At 36.1% G+C, this 22,181-nt stretch overlaps 2 protein-coding genes across 8 annotated transcripts in view; one reads left to right on the top strand and one right to left on the bottom strand.

Moving 5' to 3' along the window:
- Window positions 1–4,239, top strand: part of LOC125673869 (arf-GAP with coiled-coil, ANK repeat and PH domain-containing protein 2-like) — a 78,128-nt gene extending 73,889 nt beyond the window's left edge. For all 7 annotated transcript variants that reach the window (XM_056166246.1, XM_056166237.1, XM_048910800.2 and 4 more), the window contains 2 exons: window positions 296–348; window positions 641–4,239. In XM_056166246.1, coding sequence (XP_056022221.1) covers window positions 296–348; window positions 641–735 — 148 coding nt within the window. In that variant the 3' untranslated portion in view covers window positions 736–4,239. The remainder of the gene's footprint in view (window positions 1–295; window positions 349–640) is intronic.
- LOC125673908 (uncharacterized) overlaps window positions 1,883–22,181 on the bottom strand; it is a 37,353-nt gene continuing 17,054 nt past the window's right edge. Inside the window, exons 14-21 of the mRNA XM_056166267.1 lie at window positions 21,900–22,008; window positions 9,787–9,947; window positions 7,665–8,988; window positions 6,005–6,142; window positions 5,818–5,916; window positions 5,637–5,728; window positions 5,375–5,508; window positions 1,883–4,723 (exon numbers count right to left, since the gene is read on the bottom strand). Of these exons, the coding sequence (XP_056022242.1) occupies window positions 4,534–4,723; window positions 5,375–5,508; window positions 5,637–5,728; window positions 5,818–5,916; window positions 6,005–6,142; window positions 7,665–8,988; window positions 9,787–9,947; window positions 21,900–22,008 (2,247 nt within the window). The 3' untranslated portion in view covers window positions 1,883–4,533. The remainder of the gene's footprint in view (window positions 4,724–5,374; window positions 5,509–5,636; window positions 5,729–5,817; window positions 5,917–6,004; window positions 6,143–7,664; window positions 8,989–9,786; window positions 9,948–21,899; window positions 22,009–22,181) is intronic.

The raw sequence follows: 22,181 nt of genomic DNA, 5'->3' as shown, positions 1-22,181 counted from the left end.
GAAATGTAAACGGATAATGTCATTGTAGTTTGAGATTAGTCAAGTGAAATGTAAACAGATAATGTCATTGTAGATTAAGATTAGTCAAGTGAAATGTAAACGGATAATGTCATTGTAGTTTGAGGTTAGTCAAGTGAAATGTAAACGGATAATGTCATTGTAGTTTGAGGTTAGTCAAGTGAAATGTAAACGGATAATGTCATTGTAGATTAAGATTAGTCAAGTGAAATGTAAACGGATAATGTCGTTATAGTTTGAGGTTAGCTAAGTGAAATGTAAACGGATGTCATTTTAGATTGAGATTAGCCAAATTAAATGAGGACATGAAAGAAGATGGCGGAAATCCAGGTAAGAGAAAGAAGAACGACTATTTCAAAGACTCAATTTTGCATTTGATTTAAACCACTGTTCATGAAGCAGTCTTGTTTGGAATTGTTTAAGTTAAGTTACATTAAAGTCTCGCATTAGATCCAATATTGATGTGAATGGGTCATTGATCGTGTTACATCATGAGCTGGCTAAGTATCAAGTCTTTTTATGGGTCATTGTTCATGTTTCTCTCCTCAGACTAAATATTTTGAACTTTGTGAGCTTTCTAAGTAAGTATCAAGTCTTTTTTTTTTTCACCTCTTTTAACCAGGAGATGAAACATTCAACGATGTGTTCAAAGACTTCACCCACATGGCATCCGAGAATCCAGAGAAACTGAAACGCAAGGACAACCCTGATCAATAGCCTCTGTGTGACCCCTGCTGACCAGTAGGGGGGTAATTGTACAGTTCCTGCTGACCATTCCATAGTGCAGGAATAGTCCACTATTACACAATGTGTTCTCTAAGTTTCCAGCAGCTAGTAACACTTGAAGTACAGCCATTTCTCATCGCCATTTATTTGGACAGGCCTTTAGAGATTACTTTTGCATTGCTTATCTATCAGTTTTTATATTGTGTAGATGTATGACATTTCAGCTTATTATATTTATTGTTTACCAGTTCTCTTGCTTTTACTTGTTGACATTAACACTGAATGAACAAATGATATATACTATGTACTTAAGCGGCTGTAGTACAGAACTGCTGCAACTACGTGAAATGTGCTTCATGAAATTCAATCTCTGATTCTCAGATCTTACCATTGTATATATATGGAAACTTGTCGATGGAAGAAAGAAAGTATGATATTTATACATTCTTTTAAGCAGAAAACTATATGTCATCATATATCTAATGTGATATTTTCTTATCCTCAAAATATACAGTAGTGATGAAAATATGGTATTTTAGGTGAATAATAAAAGTCAATCAAAATTATACAAGTTTAGTGCCAATTCCACTAAAATTCTGAAACTGGATTTGTACAATATTGAAGACATTCTTTCTGATTTTATGAAGTTTTTTGAAAATAGTGCTAATTTACCAACTAAATAGATCCCAGATCCATACTAAAGTATTATCATTAGAGTGTATGAGAATGCCCATGTGTCTAGTATGTGTCGTCACACATAGACCGTTGCTTTATGTCTGTGAATTAAATAATGATGTATTTACCCATGTACAATTTTAAAAATAGGAGAAAAGAATTATTGCTTGAAATGGTTAATAATTAGTGGGGCTTTCCCCCAGATACTATATATAGACTATCACTAGGGTCTAGAAATGCACGCTATTTTCTGTATGACAATTCAATGATTATCATATTGTGAAACCATGATGTTGGAGGTTAAAGAGGAGTGAAATTGTCCAATAACATCTAATTAGGTCTAGGGACTAGCAGACTGTGTAAACAATCTGTCATTAGCACTTGCTTAGGGTCAGCTTATTGGAAAATACTTTTAGTTATTGTGATTAGCTATTTAAAGTGGATCAGATCATGCAATGGAAGTTTGCTGGGAAGAAGTTTTACTTTGCAGTTTGATGCTCATCATACACCAAGAAAATGCTTGTACTAATCTATCATTCCCGTGAATTTTTGCATACTGCCAGGAGTCTGTGAACGAGGTTTAAAAGCATTTTTGAATGCCACCAGTACATACATGTACCACATCTAGGGATATGGAGCCAAATTTGGTCCATCAACAGTTTGAATTTTCATCTGAAATCTTTCAGATTGATTTTTTTCCCAGACTTCAACTCTTGAAAAAAAAAAAAAAAACTATGATGATTTCACATTCAGTTTTGTGTCATTCCATGTAAATTTAACTTTTTAAAAAAAAAAAATGCCATTTTCACATTTCAAAAACATTTATTACATCAGTGTTAAACAAGGTTATTTTTTCTACAATTGATGAATCTTTTGATGAGTATGACTCTTGTTCAATGAGTTGTTCTATATATGCAGAAAAAGAAATGTTACTAAAATGTGCACATTATCTTCAAAATTCTTTAAAAATTCAATGAAAATTCCTGCATGATTATAAAAGGTTCTTTTTAGTGTGTTGAGCTGGGAAAAACAGGTATATACAATGTATCTAGATGATATAAATATTTATATCTCTCAAAATGATTATTAACCTTCATTTTGAATCTAACTTCTGTTACAATATTTAAATTGGTGCATTGTGTACCATTGACAATGTCTCAGTCATTTGTACACTTTTGTATTCTTGCAGAATTCATTGTATTGAATACCTTCCTGTGGATGTGCAATATGTAATTTTATTGAAACAATTATCCTTCCATGTATATGTTGGTGATGTGTGGATTTCGAATTGGTAATTCTGGGTGCATGTAGGGACTTCATTTTTCCAAGAATTTGTGCCATATCATTTATTGGAGCATATTTGAGAAAGGCAGTGTATAATTGGGGGGGGGGGGGGGGGGGGGGGGGGGTCCAGTCACCAAGCTTGGCATAAATGTTGCTCTATTCATTTTGATGTGGAGTAATTACTTTTTTGTAATTTTCACAATTTCTAGGTTAGCTTTGAAGCTGCTGATTAGGGGCAGGTCCAGGAAATTTTTATTAATTTTGGTTTTCAAATTTACCACCCTCAAAATGTATTATTTTTACCTATTTTTAGCAAAATTTTCTGATTAGGGGGGGGGGGGGGGATCTGACACCTGGAAACGCACACACACCCTCTCAATTTGCCACTGCTGAGTGAGCTCTTTTCTATGGCTGCATGTCGGTCATCAAACATTTTAGTAATCTTGGTGGAGTGTCAAATGTGGCCATTTAGTAACCAATGGTAACCTGTGTTGGGATAGGAATTCCAAAATCCCCCCTACGGCTTTTGATATGCCTCTTTATTTTTTTATTGCTGCCTGTCTACTCACCATTCTCTATACAAGTGTCCCCCTTATGTTTCCATATTAAAAGTTTTGTTACATTTAACCTGTAGTACAGTGCATCATCAACACAAATGAATTTAGACAATAAATTTACTCATAATGCAAAACAGTGGGATCAAATGAAAGGAGTAGGAACAGTGTGTTGATACATGTATTAATGTTAAAGGGTGTCGAGACTTTTTACTGATAGAATATATACTAGTATATATTTGTTTTCCAAAATGAAATTTTGATTGGAATAATTTCTACAGTATCAGGGTTTTTTTTTTTTTTATTATTTTTTATTATCATTTATAGTATTCTGTCGTGTAATGTAAAAAAAATATATATATACACAGAAAATAAAGGGGGCCAGTGATGGAATATTTGTGATATATTGAGCTTAATTGGTTTTTTAAAAAATCATATACAAAGTAAAAAAAAATGGAGACCAACACCTTGAGGTTAAAATTACGGAAAATCCACACTGCATTATCATGATGTGTTGGTGATCTGTTATATTTCTTCAAGTTTAAAAATCATATAGTCAAAATCTAAGTAAGGTTAAGGATAATTTGATAATAAAAGTGATGAAAATGGAAAATGCAGATTGTGTGCCTTTTGCTCCATAGAAAACTTCATTTGCAAACTTCAATGTTTTTAGAATTGATCTCCAGTTGGATATGGTACTTTAATATAGAGGGGTTATAGGGCGATATGGTACTTTATTATAGAGGGGTTATAGGGCGATATGGTACTTTAATATGGAAGGGTTATAGGGCAATACCCAAAGTTCTAGAAGTATAACTTTTGTTAAAGAGCATGTATGTTTTTGCAAGTCCTGTGTGTTTAGATTTAATACTGAGTGGTGTGCTCCTTTTCTACAAAATTTAAAATGTCTAGTCATGTTAGCTTTGTTTCATACACATTTCCTTCCCTCTTTTTGGAGATAATAAACCATCATATAAGCTTACTTATGGGTTGTTATTTATTTTGTTATTGGTGACTTTTCAGCTACTGAAATATCCAAATGACAGTTTATAAAGAAATTGTAGATGAACTTTTATTTAGAACCCACCTGATCCTGCTTAATCTATTTGGAAAGTGTTTATAAATTGAGAATAGGAAGTTTTTGTACAAATACCAAAGGTCAATACAATGTTGCCTTTGAATGCAGGACACACATCACTTGGGTATTGGTGTCAGCTCTTCTTTACCATCCTTTGAAAAATTTAACAATCTTGACAAGTCATTTGGCTTAGCAAATTCAGAAGCCCACAGCCTCATTCAGGGTCTCGTGTGTGGATATCCTGAGGGGACGGCTAATGCTGTTCTGCCGTGAAGTGCCGGGGACATTGGAGATGCTGGATGACGTTGATCCAGATGCTATTGAGTAGGAACAGCTCGGCATCATCCAGTTCAACGGCGCCAAATACTGATTCTCCTCCGCCTCAAATCTGTTAAAATCAAAAGATCCTGTTTGAAAAGACAAATTACAATTTCTTTTCAGTTTATAAATGTAAATTGTATATCCAAATTTCACCCCAATCAGTAAATCTTGAAACTATTTACTCTGCGGCAGTTTGCTACCAGTGGTTACGTTTGACGACAGTTCCTAAGAAAAATCTTAATGATTTAATCAATTTATTTCTCGGTACCGTAATCAACTGTGTGAATCAAGATATGTACATGTATGTATAAAGGTCCCGTGGGGATCCGGGTTAGAATAGGTCCTCAGTACCCCCTTGTTTGTCGTAAGAGGCGACTAAATAGGGCGGTCTTTCGGATGAGACCGCAAACACCGAGGTCCCGTGTCACAGCTGGTGTGGCACGATAAAGATCCCCCCTGCTCAATGGCCGTAAGTGCCGAGCGTAGGCCTAAATTTTGCAGCCCTTCACCGGCAGTGGTGACGTCTCCATACGAGTGAAATATTCTCGAGAGGGACGTAAAACAATATGCAATCAATCAATGTATGTATAAAGAACCTGAAGACAAATTTTTGATGCATGTTCTGGATACTTGGACATGGAATGCTCCGTAAATTCTGCACTGACGGCAAGTGTGACATTCTTTGGTTGAATTAGGTGTAGGGTGCTATATAACCGACCTGTACAGTGCTTTTTGCTCAAGCTGTATGGGTATCCATGCAGTACGCACACGCTTGCCAGGACAGTCTCTCGATGTTACATCCTCCGAAACCCGACGTCCATTTAATGCATAGACTTTTATATTTTTCTTCGTCTGAAATAAATTTTTACACTGAATACTTGGAATACGAGCCCATTGCTATATAAGATACAAAATTCTAAATATAAATTACACACACACACACATGTGGTATGATTTTTGCAAATTGGAAAGAAAATCACCTCAGTGGTTATATAACCGCTCTTTCCGAGATTGTATGCCATGTGTCTGGATAGTAGTTGATATGTTGTTTCGCTGACTTGAATTTGATTGGCTGGAAAACGATCATATTTCTGTTGTTACAATTGGCTGATTTTATCTGACCAATAAAACCACTAATGTTTTATTTAGCGAAGAACTTACGTTGTGCGCTTTGAACTATTTTTTTGACAACTTCCAAAAGCTCTCCGGAAATATTGTACCGCGGTCTTGGAAACCCCACCTGCCTGCTGTATGCAATACCTGCATAAAAGATGGGGAAATAATAAATAAATGAACTGGAAATGGCTGCAACTAGGGTACACCGTTGGAACATCTTGAAAGTTGCTACCTGTGTGAATACCCATGCGTAGTCTTAGTTTGGTTTCGGGACCTGCTTGAAATTCTAAATCGCTGCTGATTGACATTAAATCCAGAGCCATGTTGACTATTTCAGACGCATGCCGAGTAATCTGTGCTGAGGAGATGCCTGAAAAATAACCCCTTTGCCTGTTAATTACACAGGCAATTGTATTGCTTGGGTTCGAATTTACTATTAAATTTATTATTATTATACTCTTTGATGGTAAATTGGAACCCAAGCGATTCTATTGCCTGTGGTTAATCATAGGACTATGTTCACTAACGGTATAATTTGGCCCTTCTAAGGTTTGGTACAATTTATCGTTATATAAAACCAATTATAGTTTCAAATAGCAAATACTCTGTACATGTCGTCACAAAAAAAAATGATTTTCACCCGTTTTCTTTCAACATTCGGTGTTTTTCTAAGCCTTTTAGCAAAGGTGAGAAGTGTGAAATCTTATAATTTAATGTTGCAAATACATGTATTTGAAATATAGGTTTGGCTCACACAAGGCGCCAATGATCTTTTAGGCATATAACTACCTAAGACATTTTAGACAACTTTAAAGGCGATTATCAAAAAGAATTCTAAAAAGAACAGAAAATAATGTATGATTTATTTCGATTATTTACAAAAGCTAAAACTTTCCTGGAAATTACTTAAATGAATTCGATCGCGTTAACAGGATATTAAATAATTTCACAATTTAATTCGGATTTCCGAGGACAATAGATACACCCTTTTGAATAGTGCACCTTAGTTTAACCATGTGACACTGTACATTGTCAACAAGCATAACGATCGACGTTATCTAAAACGTCTTGGACCACTAACCGTAGGCAGCCAACTAAATATTCTCGACGTGCTTTGAGAAGAGAGAGAGAAAAATATAACGACAGCATATTGTAAGCTGTCCAGTTTTATTGATATGATTAATGGCGGAATGTGCTAAAAATTTAATCGAAAACTTCTATGGAGAATGAATGTAAGCCACCTTGAGTACTAACCTGATGCTGACTTTGTTTTGCTCTCTCGAGCGAATTCTACAACTAGGGCATTTACTTAGCGTTGACGTAAACAGTCTAAACGTAAAGGGAATACAGTCAGATATCCTATTTTATCTTTGGCATTAACAGGGTCTGAAAGGAGAGGAAGTTGGACGAGACTTTGGCTTCCTAGAAGAAACGAAACAGAGTAAGGTGAAACTTGTACATATTCAGTTTGATTTTGCAAAATGCCGATCTGCAAGGACCACGACACAGAACAAATTATAAACGTTTGTAATTACATTTTGCCGACTGTAACACTCTAACACAATATTGTTTGAGACCCACAGGCTTTACCAGTTACCAAAGTATCTTCTATAGCAATGGGTTTTGTTTTAGTGCAAGAGTTTTGTTTCGGAAAGAAAAATATTTAAAAGTTTACACGTTAAACGGAGTAGCCACGAATCTTCAACATCTTGTATCTGGGGAGTTCGTAGCTCTCCACGTCGTCAGATACCCATGCTTGATTTTGTCTCTCTACTCACCAAAGACGAAATCAGACGTTGGAATCCAACCATTGAGTGTAAAGGCTAGAATCTTTAAAACACCAAAGAAAAAAAAAGAAAACCCACAAATGAAACATGACAATGCTAACTTGCCAGAAATAACTGTGAAAAGGTCAGCCTCTCTTCCTAGCACAAACACATCATACAACTGAATGCGCTCATCAAACAACTTCATCAGGTACGACACGAGATTCACAATTTCCGATGGAGTGAAACATTTGATTATCCGAGAAAATCCGACAATGTCCGATCGAAAGATCGTTACTTCATTTGATGGAGAAGGATCTGTTGTTTTGGATGACAGCTTTTTAGTGATTTTGTCGTAGATACTATGAACCTCGTGAATCGTCCCCATTAGGTTACCCTTTTGTTTAAATCGATTTATCATCGATAATCGAGAGTTTCGAATATGTCGTTCTGTTTCTTCACCATCGTCGGATTGTTCAGTGTCTGAAAAAGACACCTGTACAGGTTCACAATGAGAATCTACTCGAAATGCAGACGACACCAGAGACATCGTGGATCCCTCGGAAACAACTTCGCTGAAATTTGACCTTGGAATCACCTCACCGAGTATAGATTTGAACTCCATGTTTTCTTTCATGAGTTGTTCTGTGGCCGTGTTGTACCTTTGAGATAATTTCTGAACGAGAACCAACCGGCGCCAAAATTCTACAAACTGCCAACCACAGATCAACGGTAAGCTTGACAGAACAATGAAATACACGGATTGGACGATTATGGACCACTTGTATTCGGATTGGGTAAATCGCAGCAAAAGTTGCAAATGGCGATGCGATACGTCAGTTATTTCACGAACAGATGACAAATATCCCTTCAGTATCATCGTTGAACACAGCTCGGAGGAACCCTCTGATAAGTGTTCGTACGTCTCCATCAACAGTCTATTCAATTCTTCTATCGAAATATCCGGCCCTTGCTTCAAAAAGAAGGACCGTAAGTGCCCTTTTACATAGTTTATGTCATGAAGCAAATTATGCACGTCGCTGTGCGCACCAGCAAAACAGTGGGAGGACAGTTTTATCAGAACGTCAAAGGCCACAAAAGAAGCGCGCATGTATTTCAAAGACTGGACAACTAGAGACCCAATCCTGGGAATGGCTGCAGTATGCAAATTCTGAAAAGTTGATTCAGCACAAGTGTAGGATGAAAAGACACTCTGGGCAGAAGAATTTCTGCCGTGGTCGTAACTACTGTTTTGTTCGCGAGAATTTTTTGCTATGGCAGCCAGAACGTCCATCAGGTGATCTTCGTTAGGACATCTGTAGTTTCTCTGGGAAAGGGGACTCAACATACGAGTTTCGCAGTCCTCATTCACGAACAAGCAGTGAAAACTGTGGACCATCTGTACTGTTGATGAATGTAGCTGTACTGTATCTTTCAAGATCTGGATAGTCTGTACAAAACAAAACATTTGAGTACAGTGTATATACAACAGCTCTGTTTTCGTTGACAACTTGACACCATAAGATTCGTGTCACACAGTGAGTACTGTTACCTAATCTACTATATAAATTGATATTACATTTTTTTTTCTGTTTTCCAACTTTAATTAGCAGAGAAAGGTACACAAAATGAGCATGGGTGAAACAGTTGAACATCACGTGGGCTATCATTACCCGATCGCGTGACGAACTGTTTCCCGGTCATGTGAGAAACTATTGCCTGGTTAGCAGATTTGGTAATAAAACAATTTTTTCATGCCTACTAGAGAAACAGTCAAAACTATTGCCCCTCGGTAGTGGCGAAGACCCGGAAACTGTTCTCCTCAGCCTAAGGCCTCGGACAATAGTTTCCCGGGTCTTCGCCACTACTTCGGAACATTAGTTTTGACTGTTTCACGAGTAGGCATGATATAATTGTATATTGCTGTCGGGGTAATACATTATCCGTTTTACACACTGTATTTCTGTCGGGGTAATATATTTATCAGTTTTACACTGTGTATTTCTGTAGGGGTAATATATTCATCAGTTTTACACACAGTGTGTATTTCTGTCGGGGTAATATATTTTTCAGTTTTACACACAGTGTGTATTTCTGTCGGGGTAATACATTATCAGTTTTGTAGTGGGTGTCTATCCCTTTCCGATGAAAAGTGGAAAATGCATTGCATAAATGAAAGGAAACAAAATAAGGAAAATCTATACATGTAAAATTGAATGCATTGAAAATAAGTAAATCTACTGGCTACCCTGTCGAGTTCTGAGCCGGAGATGAGGTGGTGTACGAGATCAATCACACAGGGCACCGTCAGCAGACCGTACATACAGAAGAGCGCCCCCAGACAAGCCTTCCTCCGGACGCTCCAAACAGTAACAGGTTTCTCCTGCGTCACAGCTTTCTTCTTCATACCTTCATAGATACATACCCAAATAACATTTTACAGCAGAGGTTTAAAGTAAAAAACTTACGAGCTTTAAACACTAATAGAGGGGTTGTGCAAGTAACGGAAAATCAAAGAATGGTGTAAGGCCTGTTGCTACAAACAATATACAGTAAAATCCGCTTCTAGCGAAGTACTGGGGACGACCAATAGGCGAGTAATTCGTTGTAGCCAATACGTTCATACATTTAGTATGTTTTTAAGCTACATGAAATAAAAATCACTTCGCTGTAAGAGCGAATTCATTATAAGCGTGTTTGCTGTGACCGTATTACCTAAGCTGCGGTCTAGTTTCTCCATTGTGCTGTGTAGCTCTCGTCTGCTCTCGGTATCTGGCAACATACTCGAGGGCCTACGAGAAAAGAAGCGGGAAGTCCTCCTATGCATTCTGCCACTGTGAAAGATTGAAAAAAATACCTTACTACAAAATAACACTGCCTAGATTGAAATAAAGTTTGTTACACCCCCCCCCCAAAAAAAACGTGGGTCAAACATGAGACCCATGGCTACAATACTCACCTGAGTAGTTAACTCCAATGTTTAACATAGAACAATAATATTTAAAATACTCAGTTTGGTTTGAAAAACTGTAGCTTTTTCATTCCTTGTTTTTTTTTTTTTTTTAAGCTAATATCCCATTATGACTCAATCCTATCTCGGAGGACCAGTTATTGTGTGTTGTTTTTCATACAAAAAGGAAATCCTCGGAGTACTATAGTAACTCATAGATACCCTTATAACCCCTACAGACTGTTACGCCGGGAATATCACAAATGGGTCCATTCTAATACATAATCCATATTGAATGACTGAAGTTCATATGAAGACGTAATCTTTCGATATACTATTGGAAATGGGATTTAATAGCAAGAGCTTCTAAGTATATTGAATCAAATAATTGTACATACTACTAGTATCTACCATTTATTAAACATATATTGTCTTGTGAAATCTTTCTATACTGAAGACCAGGGCTGTCCCAGAAATCTGAGACAGTCCGATCTACACAAAAAATAATGAACGGTTTCATTCAAACTTTCATGAATATCGAATTCCTCATTTATGCGTACATGTATCCTTAGGAGAATTTCAACACTGTATACTTTTCACGTCTTAAGAAAATCTTCAAAGGTTTATTGTTAATTTTTCCTCGGTGGTTCATCCTGTAATATTTACATTTTCAATGTTTTTGCCTTTGACATCTTTACTAGTTGTAATGACAGCCATGTGATGAAGTTGTATAAACAATGTGAATTTCAAACTAAGGAATAGATATCCCTATTGATTTTTAAATCACATGGTCAAAGGTCATACAGGGATTAAGATATTGTCCGCTCACTATGCTTGACAGACATCAAACTTGATACACTGGCGAGGTTACAAGGTCAAGGGTTAAAATGGACATAGAAATATATTCTTTGTTTGAAGTATCTTGAGAATTCTTTGCTTGACACACATCAAACGTGCACCACACTGCTAAAAACATACCCAAGTTGGCTTATATTTATGTAGTTTCAGTTGATAAAAAATAAAATAAAATTAAGTTTTGAAAATATATGAGGGAATGATGCCGGCATACCTTGATCAAGGGTCAAACTGGACACAATAAGACTTCTTGATTTCTAGAGACCCCCGTGCTTGACAGACACCAAACGTTGTACACAGGTTCAAATGGCAAGGTCTGCTCAGTATCTTGAGAGATCAAACTCAGTTCTGTGACTGCCCCTGACTAGTACATAACCTATATTTTTTCACTATCATTGCAGACATTCTAAATTTAGGATTGATCCATTTCAATACATATATAATTTCTTATTTAAACTTGCTATTTGACATGTAGATTTTTGTAGTTGTTGGTTTATTTCCCAGATTAAGGAAGAACAACACATCTCCATTGGAAACATAAATAAAAATATGATATCAGCAATACTTGAATATTTCTTTTAAATCCAAAACTTCTAGCTGGATAGCTCAGTAGGTCAATTTGTCGACTACTGATCAGAAGATCGTAGGTTCGAGTTTTGTAGAGGTTTTCATTTTTTCCTTCGGATTGTTGTCTACTAAGATTGTATTTTATTTTTAAAAACTAAATAAGGTCAGTTTTCAATTAAAAAACGTGATTGTGTACATCCTCCATCCCTATCAGATTTCACACGTGCGTTATTCCTTCTTAAAACAGGATGCATGCTAAAACTAAATTCCTAGATGTTTGGTTTGAACATATTTTATTGCATATATAATATACAAAAGGTTTGAACACAAGTTCTTAGAACTTACGAGGTTCTCACCTTAGATTAATTGATAACAATTGTCATAAAACATATGTATAGATAAAATGAATACATGTACATTTAGCATAAAGTGAATTACTATCATGAGAATCTGCCTGAATTAAGTATAAATTTGTGAACAGCATTAAAAAAGATGTTTCATTCCAAAAGCAAGACTTGTTCATCAATTCTACATGTAGCTGCAGAACTGTAGCTCTGTGGGAGGGGAGGGAGAATAAATGAGATTGGAAGTCCAAAGATGTTGTGTTTCACACCCGTGTAGTGTTTCACACCCGTGGTATGCTTGTTTCACACGGGTCCGTGCTTCCTTTCCATATTTTGTCGCGCATGTCCTGTGGCCTTTGATTTAATATTTCAGTTGTTGATTTCGCAGGAAGTGATTATTACATATGTGGTAATAGATGCTCTATGCAGTGGCGTAGCTTCCATTGAGGCAACCGAGGCAGCTGCCTCGGTAAAAAAAAAAAAACCCACCTTTTACGTTGTTAAAATGTCGATAGCTGCCTGCCTCGGTAATATTCGAACCCAAGCTACGCCTATGCTATGACATGTCAAATGTTGCAATATTTGATTTGTATAATTTTTCATCTACGCTCCGCCTTCCTTATTATTACATAGGTGGGCTGATTGAGAGCATCCGGTTTTCACAGCAGAGACACACGAATCGCCAGATTAACATAAACTCAAATAATTGAAGATATCTTTAATTATTTGACGATATCATCAATCCAATTATCGCGCGCAATAATTGAATTAACGCGAGCATCAAATCAATTATTGCTCCCATCAATTCAAACGAAGAGAGCATCAATTCAATTATTGCGCGTAATAATTGAATCAATGCGCGCATCAATTCAATTGATGAATGCTATGATTGAATTAATGCGCTAATTCATTCAATTGGTGAAAACAATAATTGATTTGACGAGCGCATTAATTCAATTAATGAGAGCAATTATTGAGCGCATCAGTTGAATTAATGATATCATTAATTCAATTGTAGAGAGCAGCAATCAAACTATTGCGCACACCAATTGAATTTATGCGCGCATTAATTGTTGATCAATTAAAATCTACAATTGATATCATTAATTTTAAAGAGATGAAATGAATTCGCTTCGTAACTGGGAGGTCGTGAGTTCGAGCCCCGCTCGTGTCTTGGCCGCGTCAAACCTAAGCCGTTAACATAGGTAGCACAAACGCTCGGGATTAAGAAGTGAGAATCACGGGTCTTTCGGATATGACCTTAAAAATGGAGGTCCCGTGTTGCGACAGGCGTTGGCACGATAGAGAACCCTCACTGCTACGGCCCTGAGTGCTAAGCATAGGTCTAAAGTGGTACTTCGCCTACAGCTGGTGACGTCTCGATATGAGTGAAAAATTCTCGACGAGACGTAAAAACAATGAATCAATCAAACTAAGACGTTTTTCAACAGCAGTTTTTAACCAACTGATATTTATAAAGGCTTGTTCATTCCATACGTTGGAAACCCACAAAGATCAAAAATGTTTTAATACATGAGAGCCAAAGGTTTATATACATTCTTTTACAAAATTGATCATATTAATACTTGTACCTGTAAAAATAATCTTACTCTCTAGACTTAAAAGCAGTTTTTGTCCAGTAAGATATCATACTTGTATATATTGTTACATATAAAGGGAAGCAACCCGTTTCTCCACGGATTCTTTTTAGAGAAGTGGACAGGCATAGCCAAAATATGACGTCCTCTAAATAAGTGTTATTTTCTTCAGAGAAATGGGCAGGCATAGCCAAAATATGACGTCCTCTAGATAAGAGTTATGTTCTTTAGGCATAGCCTGTCCACTTCTCGAAAGAGAATAAATAAGTATATGTACAGCGATATATCCACACGTGTTATGGGTAGGGGCACCTTGGAGTCTGTGTAAATGCAGTACCACAAAGATATCAAATCCTACAAACCGAAAGTTATTTAGAGGACGTCATATTTTGGCGCAATGGAGTTAGTGCGTTATTCTGGCTTAATATATAAGATTGGTTTAATGTACCAACCAACAAGTTCTCAGGGTATCGTCAGTATAGAAAAATGACCCTTATATGAATTTTAATGGCAACTTGCATTTATTGTATATAGTATTTTTGGGCATACCAGCAATCATTTTTCATAAAATACGTTTAAAGAACATAAGATAAACACGAAAAAAAAAAAACTTACTTGAATCAAAATAAGCTCCGAACAATAATATGCATAACAACCTACTGTTACGCCAAACGTTCAATGTAAACGATTACCACTTCATTATCACCACGTGTCGGACGAGTTTTCTTGTGAAGTTATAAAGATGTCGCTTAATACGTGAAACCAATAGCATCACTGGAACTAGTCATACCTAGCCAACATCACTCGATTGATGCATGATGCAGGTGAGGGGGATAGAGATGATAATGTATATTGATTACGTTGTCTGAAACCTTTGAATTTCAACTGTTGGATCTGAACATTGCAGTGAACGGGTAGACGTGCTGTTCGGGTGTCTCCACATTCATCTTGAAGCGAACAGTTATATCAGTGATTTGGAGATGTGGGTACACCAGAAAGCGCGAAGCACTTGTGTGATGTCTACTTGCTTCTCGTGACGAAAATCAAAATTATAAATTTCCTAACAGCAGTGATCACCATTATGTACGTTGCCGTTGTCATTTTGTTTAAAAGTAAGATTTGCATCCATCTGGTGTCTGCATACAATTTTGCAAAGCACTACTTGTATTTTCAAGGAGATTTTGCACATTCATGTTTACATGGCAAGTCGTTTAGCTCACCCGAGTCGAAAGTTCAAGTGAGTTTTCTGATCAAAATTTGTCCATCGTCTGTTTGTCTATCCGTCAGTCTGTAAACTTTTCACATATTCATTTTCTTCTCCAGAACCACTGTGTCAATTTCCATCAAACTTGCCTTGGTACACATTATCCATGGGCGAAGGGGATTCAAGTTTGTTCAAATGAAGGGTCATGCCTCCCCCAATGTGAATATAATCACGAAAATGTAAAAATAGGGTGGGGTCATTTAAAAATCTTCTTCTCAAGAACCACTAAGCCAGAAAGGTTCAAATTTACAAAAACCTTTTCCTTACAAAGTGTAAATTCAAGTTTGTTCAAATCATGGCTTTCGGGAGTAGGATGGGGCCACAATAGAGGATCAAAGTTTTACATACAAATATATAGGGAAAATATTAAAAATTTTCTCAAGGACCATTGGATCAGAAAAGTTAAATTTCACATGAAAGCTTCCTGATATAGAGCAGATTCAAGTTTGTTGAAATCAATGTCTTTGGGGTAGGATGGGGTCACAATAAGGGATCAAAGTTTTACAATGGTAACATCTCCATATGAGTGAAAAATTCTCGGGTGGGACATTAAACAATATGCTACCTTTTATGTGATGAAATGGTGTGTGATCTTATGACCTTGAAGCTTGACCTACTTTTAATAAAAGTCTTACCTATTTAATATCTCCTGAACTATTTGACATTGAGCTTTCATAGTTTGTCTATAGGTTTCTGATGGCAAGGTATTCATATCATACCATTATCAATTACCTTGGTTTTATCCAGAACAGCAAGGTCATGTTAGTTATATTGGTGTTGGGGCATAGATCTCTGTGTTATTTGAATTCATTTTCAGTTATGTTGTGATCCTTTGGGGCTAGGTTGGGGCCACAATATGGGGTCAAAGATTTTCATGGGAATAAAGATTGATAGAAAAAATCTTTTAAAAAATCACTTGAACAGCTGAACATTGGCAGGGCCAAGGTGACTCAGGTGACCGATGAGCCTCTGGTTACATCTATTCCTGTCTAAAGATATCTCAAAAATTGTATATGATATCTTATAAAAGTTATAAGATACCTTCTAAAGTTTATGAGATAGTGACTCTGTTGTGGTAGGGCGTTCGCCTCGTAACCGGGGGAGGGGGTGGGTGGGTAGGTCGTGAGTTCGAGTCCCGATTGCGCCGCGTCAAACCTAAGGCGTTAACATAGTTAGTGATTGCTCTTTCTCCTAACGCTCGGCATTTAGAAGTGAGAACCGTGGGTCTTTCGGAAGGCGTCGGCACACTAAAGAACCCTCACTTCTACTGCCTTGAGCGCTAACACGGAGTATAGGCATGACGGACACTTTAGTTGAAACTGGCACTTTCATAAAAAGCGAAGGACACGTTCATATAAAACTGTTGTTTCTGCATAACACGCTTATTTTCATTTCATATCCTCGTAATAAATAATTTCGATCTCGCACACGTGGCACACTGACTTTGTCGCGCATTTTGGACGGAATTCACAAATAAACTGAAAGTTCCATAGCTTCTACAGGCGTAATATATGGAAATAAAGATATGTTGATTTATATACATGCCGAATAGTGTGTACATGTTATTTATTGACAGTTATAAAGGAATGGACACCTAATGATTTGGGCACCGGGCACTTTCAGATCTTCATTTCCTACATATAGTTTCGATTCCCATTAATTCAGATCAGTTGCTTTCCTTTAAAAAGGGACTTCAATATGTGGAGCATAGGCACGTGTTTCTAACAGAAACCTAATATTCTAGGTTGAAATAAAAATGTGTTTTAAAGCAAGATTTTTTCCTAGTCTAAATAGAAAGTTTACGTTTCAGCTTCATACATGTACATAATCCAGATCCAGTGGTAAAAATTTGGCGACAATGTCAGATCTAGAGGGGGGTGTTATGGACGTTGCAACCCTCCCACTCCCTTGGTTTATTTTTTGGCATATATATATAAATATATATATATATATACATATATATATATATATATATATATATATATATATATATATATATATAATAGTACGTCCTTTTCGCCTTTGTACGCTCTTGAACACCCCCTCCCTTTTCTACGGCGGATATAAATATTGAAGCTCAGAAGCTGAAATTTCAAAAGCTAAGCATAACTTCACAAATGTTGTTAATTATAAGATATGAACAATAAACCATTCTTTTGTTGAGCGTTGTTGGTGTGAATATATGTTGTCATGTAAAGTTTTATGTGCAAATGAATAGATTAAACTTCATAACATTAATCGTTGTTTTTCACAAACCAAACAGAACTTTTGTCTAATTCTCTTGTCTTTGAAATATTATCGAGTCCGACAAACAAACCTGGGCTTCAGGATCGTAGTGGTTACGCAATGCTAAATAGTACGAGAACGAAAATCTCTAGGCTAGCACTACGTAGAATAACAAGTGTTATTTCATACAGAGCGTTCAATAGACCTGAATATCTAGGTTAGCAGCTATGGTCTTGAACACAGCCCAGCTGACTAGTACGGCTACGTGCTACCCTGATAGGTCCGCTGCGGAACATTGCTCAACCTAAAGGATTTTTTTCGACAGAAACTTGTCGCCTTTGATTAAAGTTAGGAGACGTACAAAATCTGTTAGAAATCTCTCTTTTTTCAAACGGTTAACTACACCAGGTATCATATCTCTAATATTCTTGACTGTTTGTTCGTATTGAGTTTTGTCAAATAGACTTTTTCCCCTTTTCTTTGTGTGGTTTTTCTTTCCCTTGACGCGTTACAAGTGTCATAATTTTTGGACTTCTTACATGCATTTGTGTCGTCATTATATTTTTGTCTTTTAGGCTTATTCAATAACAAAGATGACTTTATTTTCCCTCTGTATATTGTGTTTGTGTTCAAAATAATGTGTCGATTTCATCTGATTTGTTTTTTAAGGTCTTCCGTAACAACGGAAGACCTTCTACTGATTGTGCTGGTTAAGATTATTCTTTTTCCTAGACGCTAACTTTGAAGCTCCATATCTCGCTCATTTCTGCATGGATTCTGCTCAAATTTTCAGGGTTTATAAACCTTACAGAACAATTTTAAAATCATGTACTACATTTCAGAAATTCCCTTCTGTTCACGAGTTATTCCCCTTTGAATGAAATTTTAGGGGCTTTGGTTTCCAGACAAAGCGAGACTGTATAAGCTTGAGCAGAAAATGCATTGAAAATGAAAAGTAGGAGCATTGTAGTTGTGCACATCATTTTTTGTTTTTTGATTACAGCGTTCGAAATGGTGGTTGACAGGGTTAAAAAATTAGGACGCCTAAAGGAGCAAAAAATCACACATATTTCCTTTGTATCTTTTAAACTAAAAATATTTTGTTAAGATGTGTAAAACAAAAGTTGTGCAAAATGTTAAGAGCTTTCTTTTGATATCCCTAAAAAGGGGCTGGTCCCTTAAATTAGGGATTTGGGGATATTCAATGTTTTCGCTTTATAACTCAAAAACGGTAAATATTTCGATATGGCTTTCGCTGGAAAAGTTGTTCTTTAACATCTTATTGATCTCATAAACATAATATTTTGCTCGAGTATTGTGTTATATATGAGTAAAAAGCTTGACCCGCAAACAGGTAGCCGTATCATTAGGTAGGTGAAGAGGGGAAAATATGTGTATAACTTAAATAAACTTGCTTTCATTGATAAATCTGACTTCATGAAATGCTCATATTCCTTTAAAATAAGGTTTTAACGTGATCTATGGTTCCTTTAAAAATCATCTATCGACAACTTTTTTTTTTTTTTATTTAGTAGCTTTAATATAAACAATCGTTCCAAAGAAAAAAAAAGAGGAAAAGGTTATCTCTTCTACGTTTGTTATTAAAACAACGATATATTTAATTGAAGAAACAAACCTTCAAGCATAGAATAACCCAGTCATTAACTACACGCATCTTACATACACCGCGGGGTTTGTTTTTGTTTACAATTACGTAACCGTCTCGAGGAACCATCGCTTGTGAACCAGGGTATGTTCACAAAGTAAACATTGTCGTCCTAAATATAACACAGAATGTTATGTTTTTGATCATATTGGATTTTTCGAATAATTCAGTCTTTCCGGGGATGTATATACTTGTTTATACGTCCCTGGTCTTATGTTTGATTTGTTTTAACTCTAGAGCATTGAGTCAGGCATCAATTTTAAAATCTGCAATTTAATATACAGTTCGTTTCTCAATCATGTCTAATTGAATGTGTGTTTAATATCGGAGATTCATCGCTGCTGGACTAGCGATCTGTGATTTCACACTACTTTAACTGAACACACAAGCTTTACTCAAATTCTTCGTTTTGAAAAAGAAAATGGATACATTTTACAAACATAACGAATTATTTCTGAACATGTTTTGAAATCAATAGTTTATAATCATGATTAAACCAAATCTAAACATGCGTATAGAATATTCAGAAACCCATGGCCGACCAGTCTCATTTCAAATGATTTGTTGTTTTGTTTAAAAACAATGACTTTGATTAAACATTGATTCAGAACTCCTGGTCCAAATTATGCAACTTCGGCACGTGCCCCTGGCGTGAAATTCATACGCGACTTCTGTGCGCACTGTGTACATAATATACCTACATGTATTTACACAGATAGATATTAAAGTATAATAAAATATTCAAGATTTGAGAGCAATTTATTTGATTTGTATGTATAAATAATTCAAACTCGATGAATTATTCTCTTCAGTCTGAATAATATGCTATCATAATTTTGTTGTATGATAAAATATTGGTAACAGCTATAAACCTTTATTGTATGTCCTGAGCCAAAAATTTAAATAGTAATTTTTTCTTCATCATTGGGACTGAAAAGTTAAATGCTGAAAGAATTTAATCCCACATACACCCGCGCCTCAAAAGATTGATTCGTGGAATGAGATCATACACGCATGTACTTGAGTAGTATAAATTTATTAAACACTACTTTTTATAAAACCTTCCCATTAATATCTGACAATCTAACAAAAGAGACTGCCTCTTCGAGCTGGAAGAACAGACAACAATATTACCGAACACTAATTATAGTCACAGCAAATAAAGTTTGAGATATCGCCAAGTCGGTCTATCCGTGCAAATGTGCCCAGACCACAACTTTTAAAAATACATCTGTACACCGTACCTCATTCTTCACATAAAGATTATTAATGACCATAACATGAATATTCTTGATGTAAGGTCATTTGCCCCATTTCTAAAGGTCTAAAAATTAAAAAGAGTCTTAATATATCTTACTAATGGCAATTTTTTTAAATTAATACTGATAAAAAGTTTCCATATGATCAAAGAATATGTCCTGGCCTTGACCCATGGTCACATTGTCAAGTTCACTTTTTAGAAAATACAAACCCTGTCCTGGCCATATCAAGTAATGAAGAAACATTTAGATTTCATACTTACAACACATTTTCATGTTAACTGAGGCTGCATTAGGACCTGACCCAAGGACATATGGTCAAGTTCAAGGTTTTTATGTCACACAGCTCCGACGGAAGACCTCTCGTTGCTTTGCAACGAGCTTTGCTCTAGTTAAATATCTAATTCTGTTATACATGCGAGACTGGAAGAGTAAAAAGTTCTTGTTGCTTGAATATGAAGTCAATAACCTTGTTACAAGTACGGAGGTGAAAGTTAAAGGGCATGCTTTAATTTAACTACAGACTAATTACATAGTCAGAAAATAAAAGAGGGCGTGGCTAATCCTTTGAATAAAATTGAATCCCCTTCATCTAAGGATGCTTTGTGGGAAGGTTGGTTGAAAATGGCCCATAGCTTCTGGAGAAGTAAAAAATGTTACAAGTTTACAGATGGGCATACAGATGGCATGCCAAAGAAAATGTGATCAGAAAAGCTCACTTAGCTTTCAGCTGAGGTAGCTAAAAAGATATCATATATATCTTATCAGTAAATACTGTACTGAAAGGACTTTCTTAATGACAGGGTCATTTCCCCATAGACCAAGACATAAAATACTGGCTTGATCAATAATTTATTTTAAATAAAATGTCACAGGTACACAATAATCATGGTAAGCACAGCCATTTCTTGAGCAGCTTTGATATGTACATTTTGTATTGAGTTTTCAGAGAGTGGAGGATCTCTGTGATATCATTTGAGAAGTGGTGCAGTCTCTTCATTCCCCTCTGTCTGGGTGGGGTCCTCGATTTGAACAGAAAATCGTGGATAACTTCTGTTTACTTGACTGAACCTGATTCCGTAGGAAAAGTAGATAGCTAACCCTGAAAGTTGACAAGGAATGCATCATCTTCATCAAAATCTTATTCAAAATATACTTATTTAGCAGCACATTTGGTTTAAAAGTACTTGGTCTCCTTATAAAATGGCACATCATCTTAGGTTTATTTTGTCCCATAGATCATGGTCATCATTGTCATTATCACTAAAGATTTCATCTTCACTCTCTCTGCTGGTGAGTCTGGAAGTTAGGGGCACGTGCTCAGCGTGCTGAGATTCTGCACTGTGATGGACACCATATGCAAAATAGATTATAAAGCCTGGAAGGAAAAGGAGAGGTCAGGGGTCAAAGTGCATGAAGCAGAGGTCAGATTGCATAAAGTGTAAGATAAGCATTTTTAATAGCAATGAATGCATTAAAAAAGATATGAACAGTTTTGAGATTGACATATTTTTGTAAATTAATGGATTACTTAGAGCAATGTTGTAACTTGCTAGATCATCTTTTTAAAAATCATCGCATAGAATTATTAGAGTTTTAAAATAAATACAGACTGGAAAATAAATGCCTTACCAACTATCATCCAAACTCCAAACCGGATCCATGTAGCAGAAGACAACTTAAGCATGAGGTAGACATTTACAAAGATACTAATCACAGGTAAAAATGGAAGTAGAGGCACCTGTATCAGATAAATGTCCTAGGTGAGGAATTTTCTCGTGCTATTACACTGAACTAAATATAACATAATAACAAGCACTGGTACTCAAAGTTGTTTTTTTTTAAATATGAAAAACTAGTACATGTAGACAACCAATTGTATGCATTGTAATCCTTATGCAAAGCAAAGCAAAA

Source organism: Ostrea edulis, chromosome 1 (genome assembly GCF_947568905.1).
Source record: "Ostrea edulis chromosome 1, xbOstEdul1.1, whole genome shotgun sequence".
NCBI lineage: Eukaryota > Metazoa > Mollusca > Bivalvia > Ostreida > Ostreidae > Ostrea > Ostrea edulis.
The sequence above is the reverse complement of the archived record's forward strand: the minus strand, read 5'-3'. Positions and strand labels throughout refer to the sequence as shown.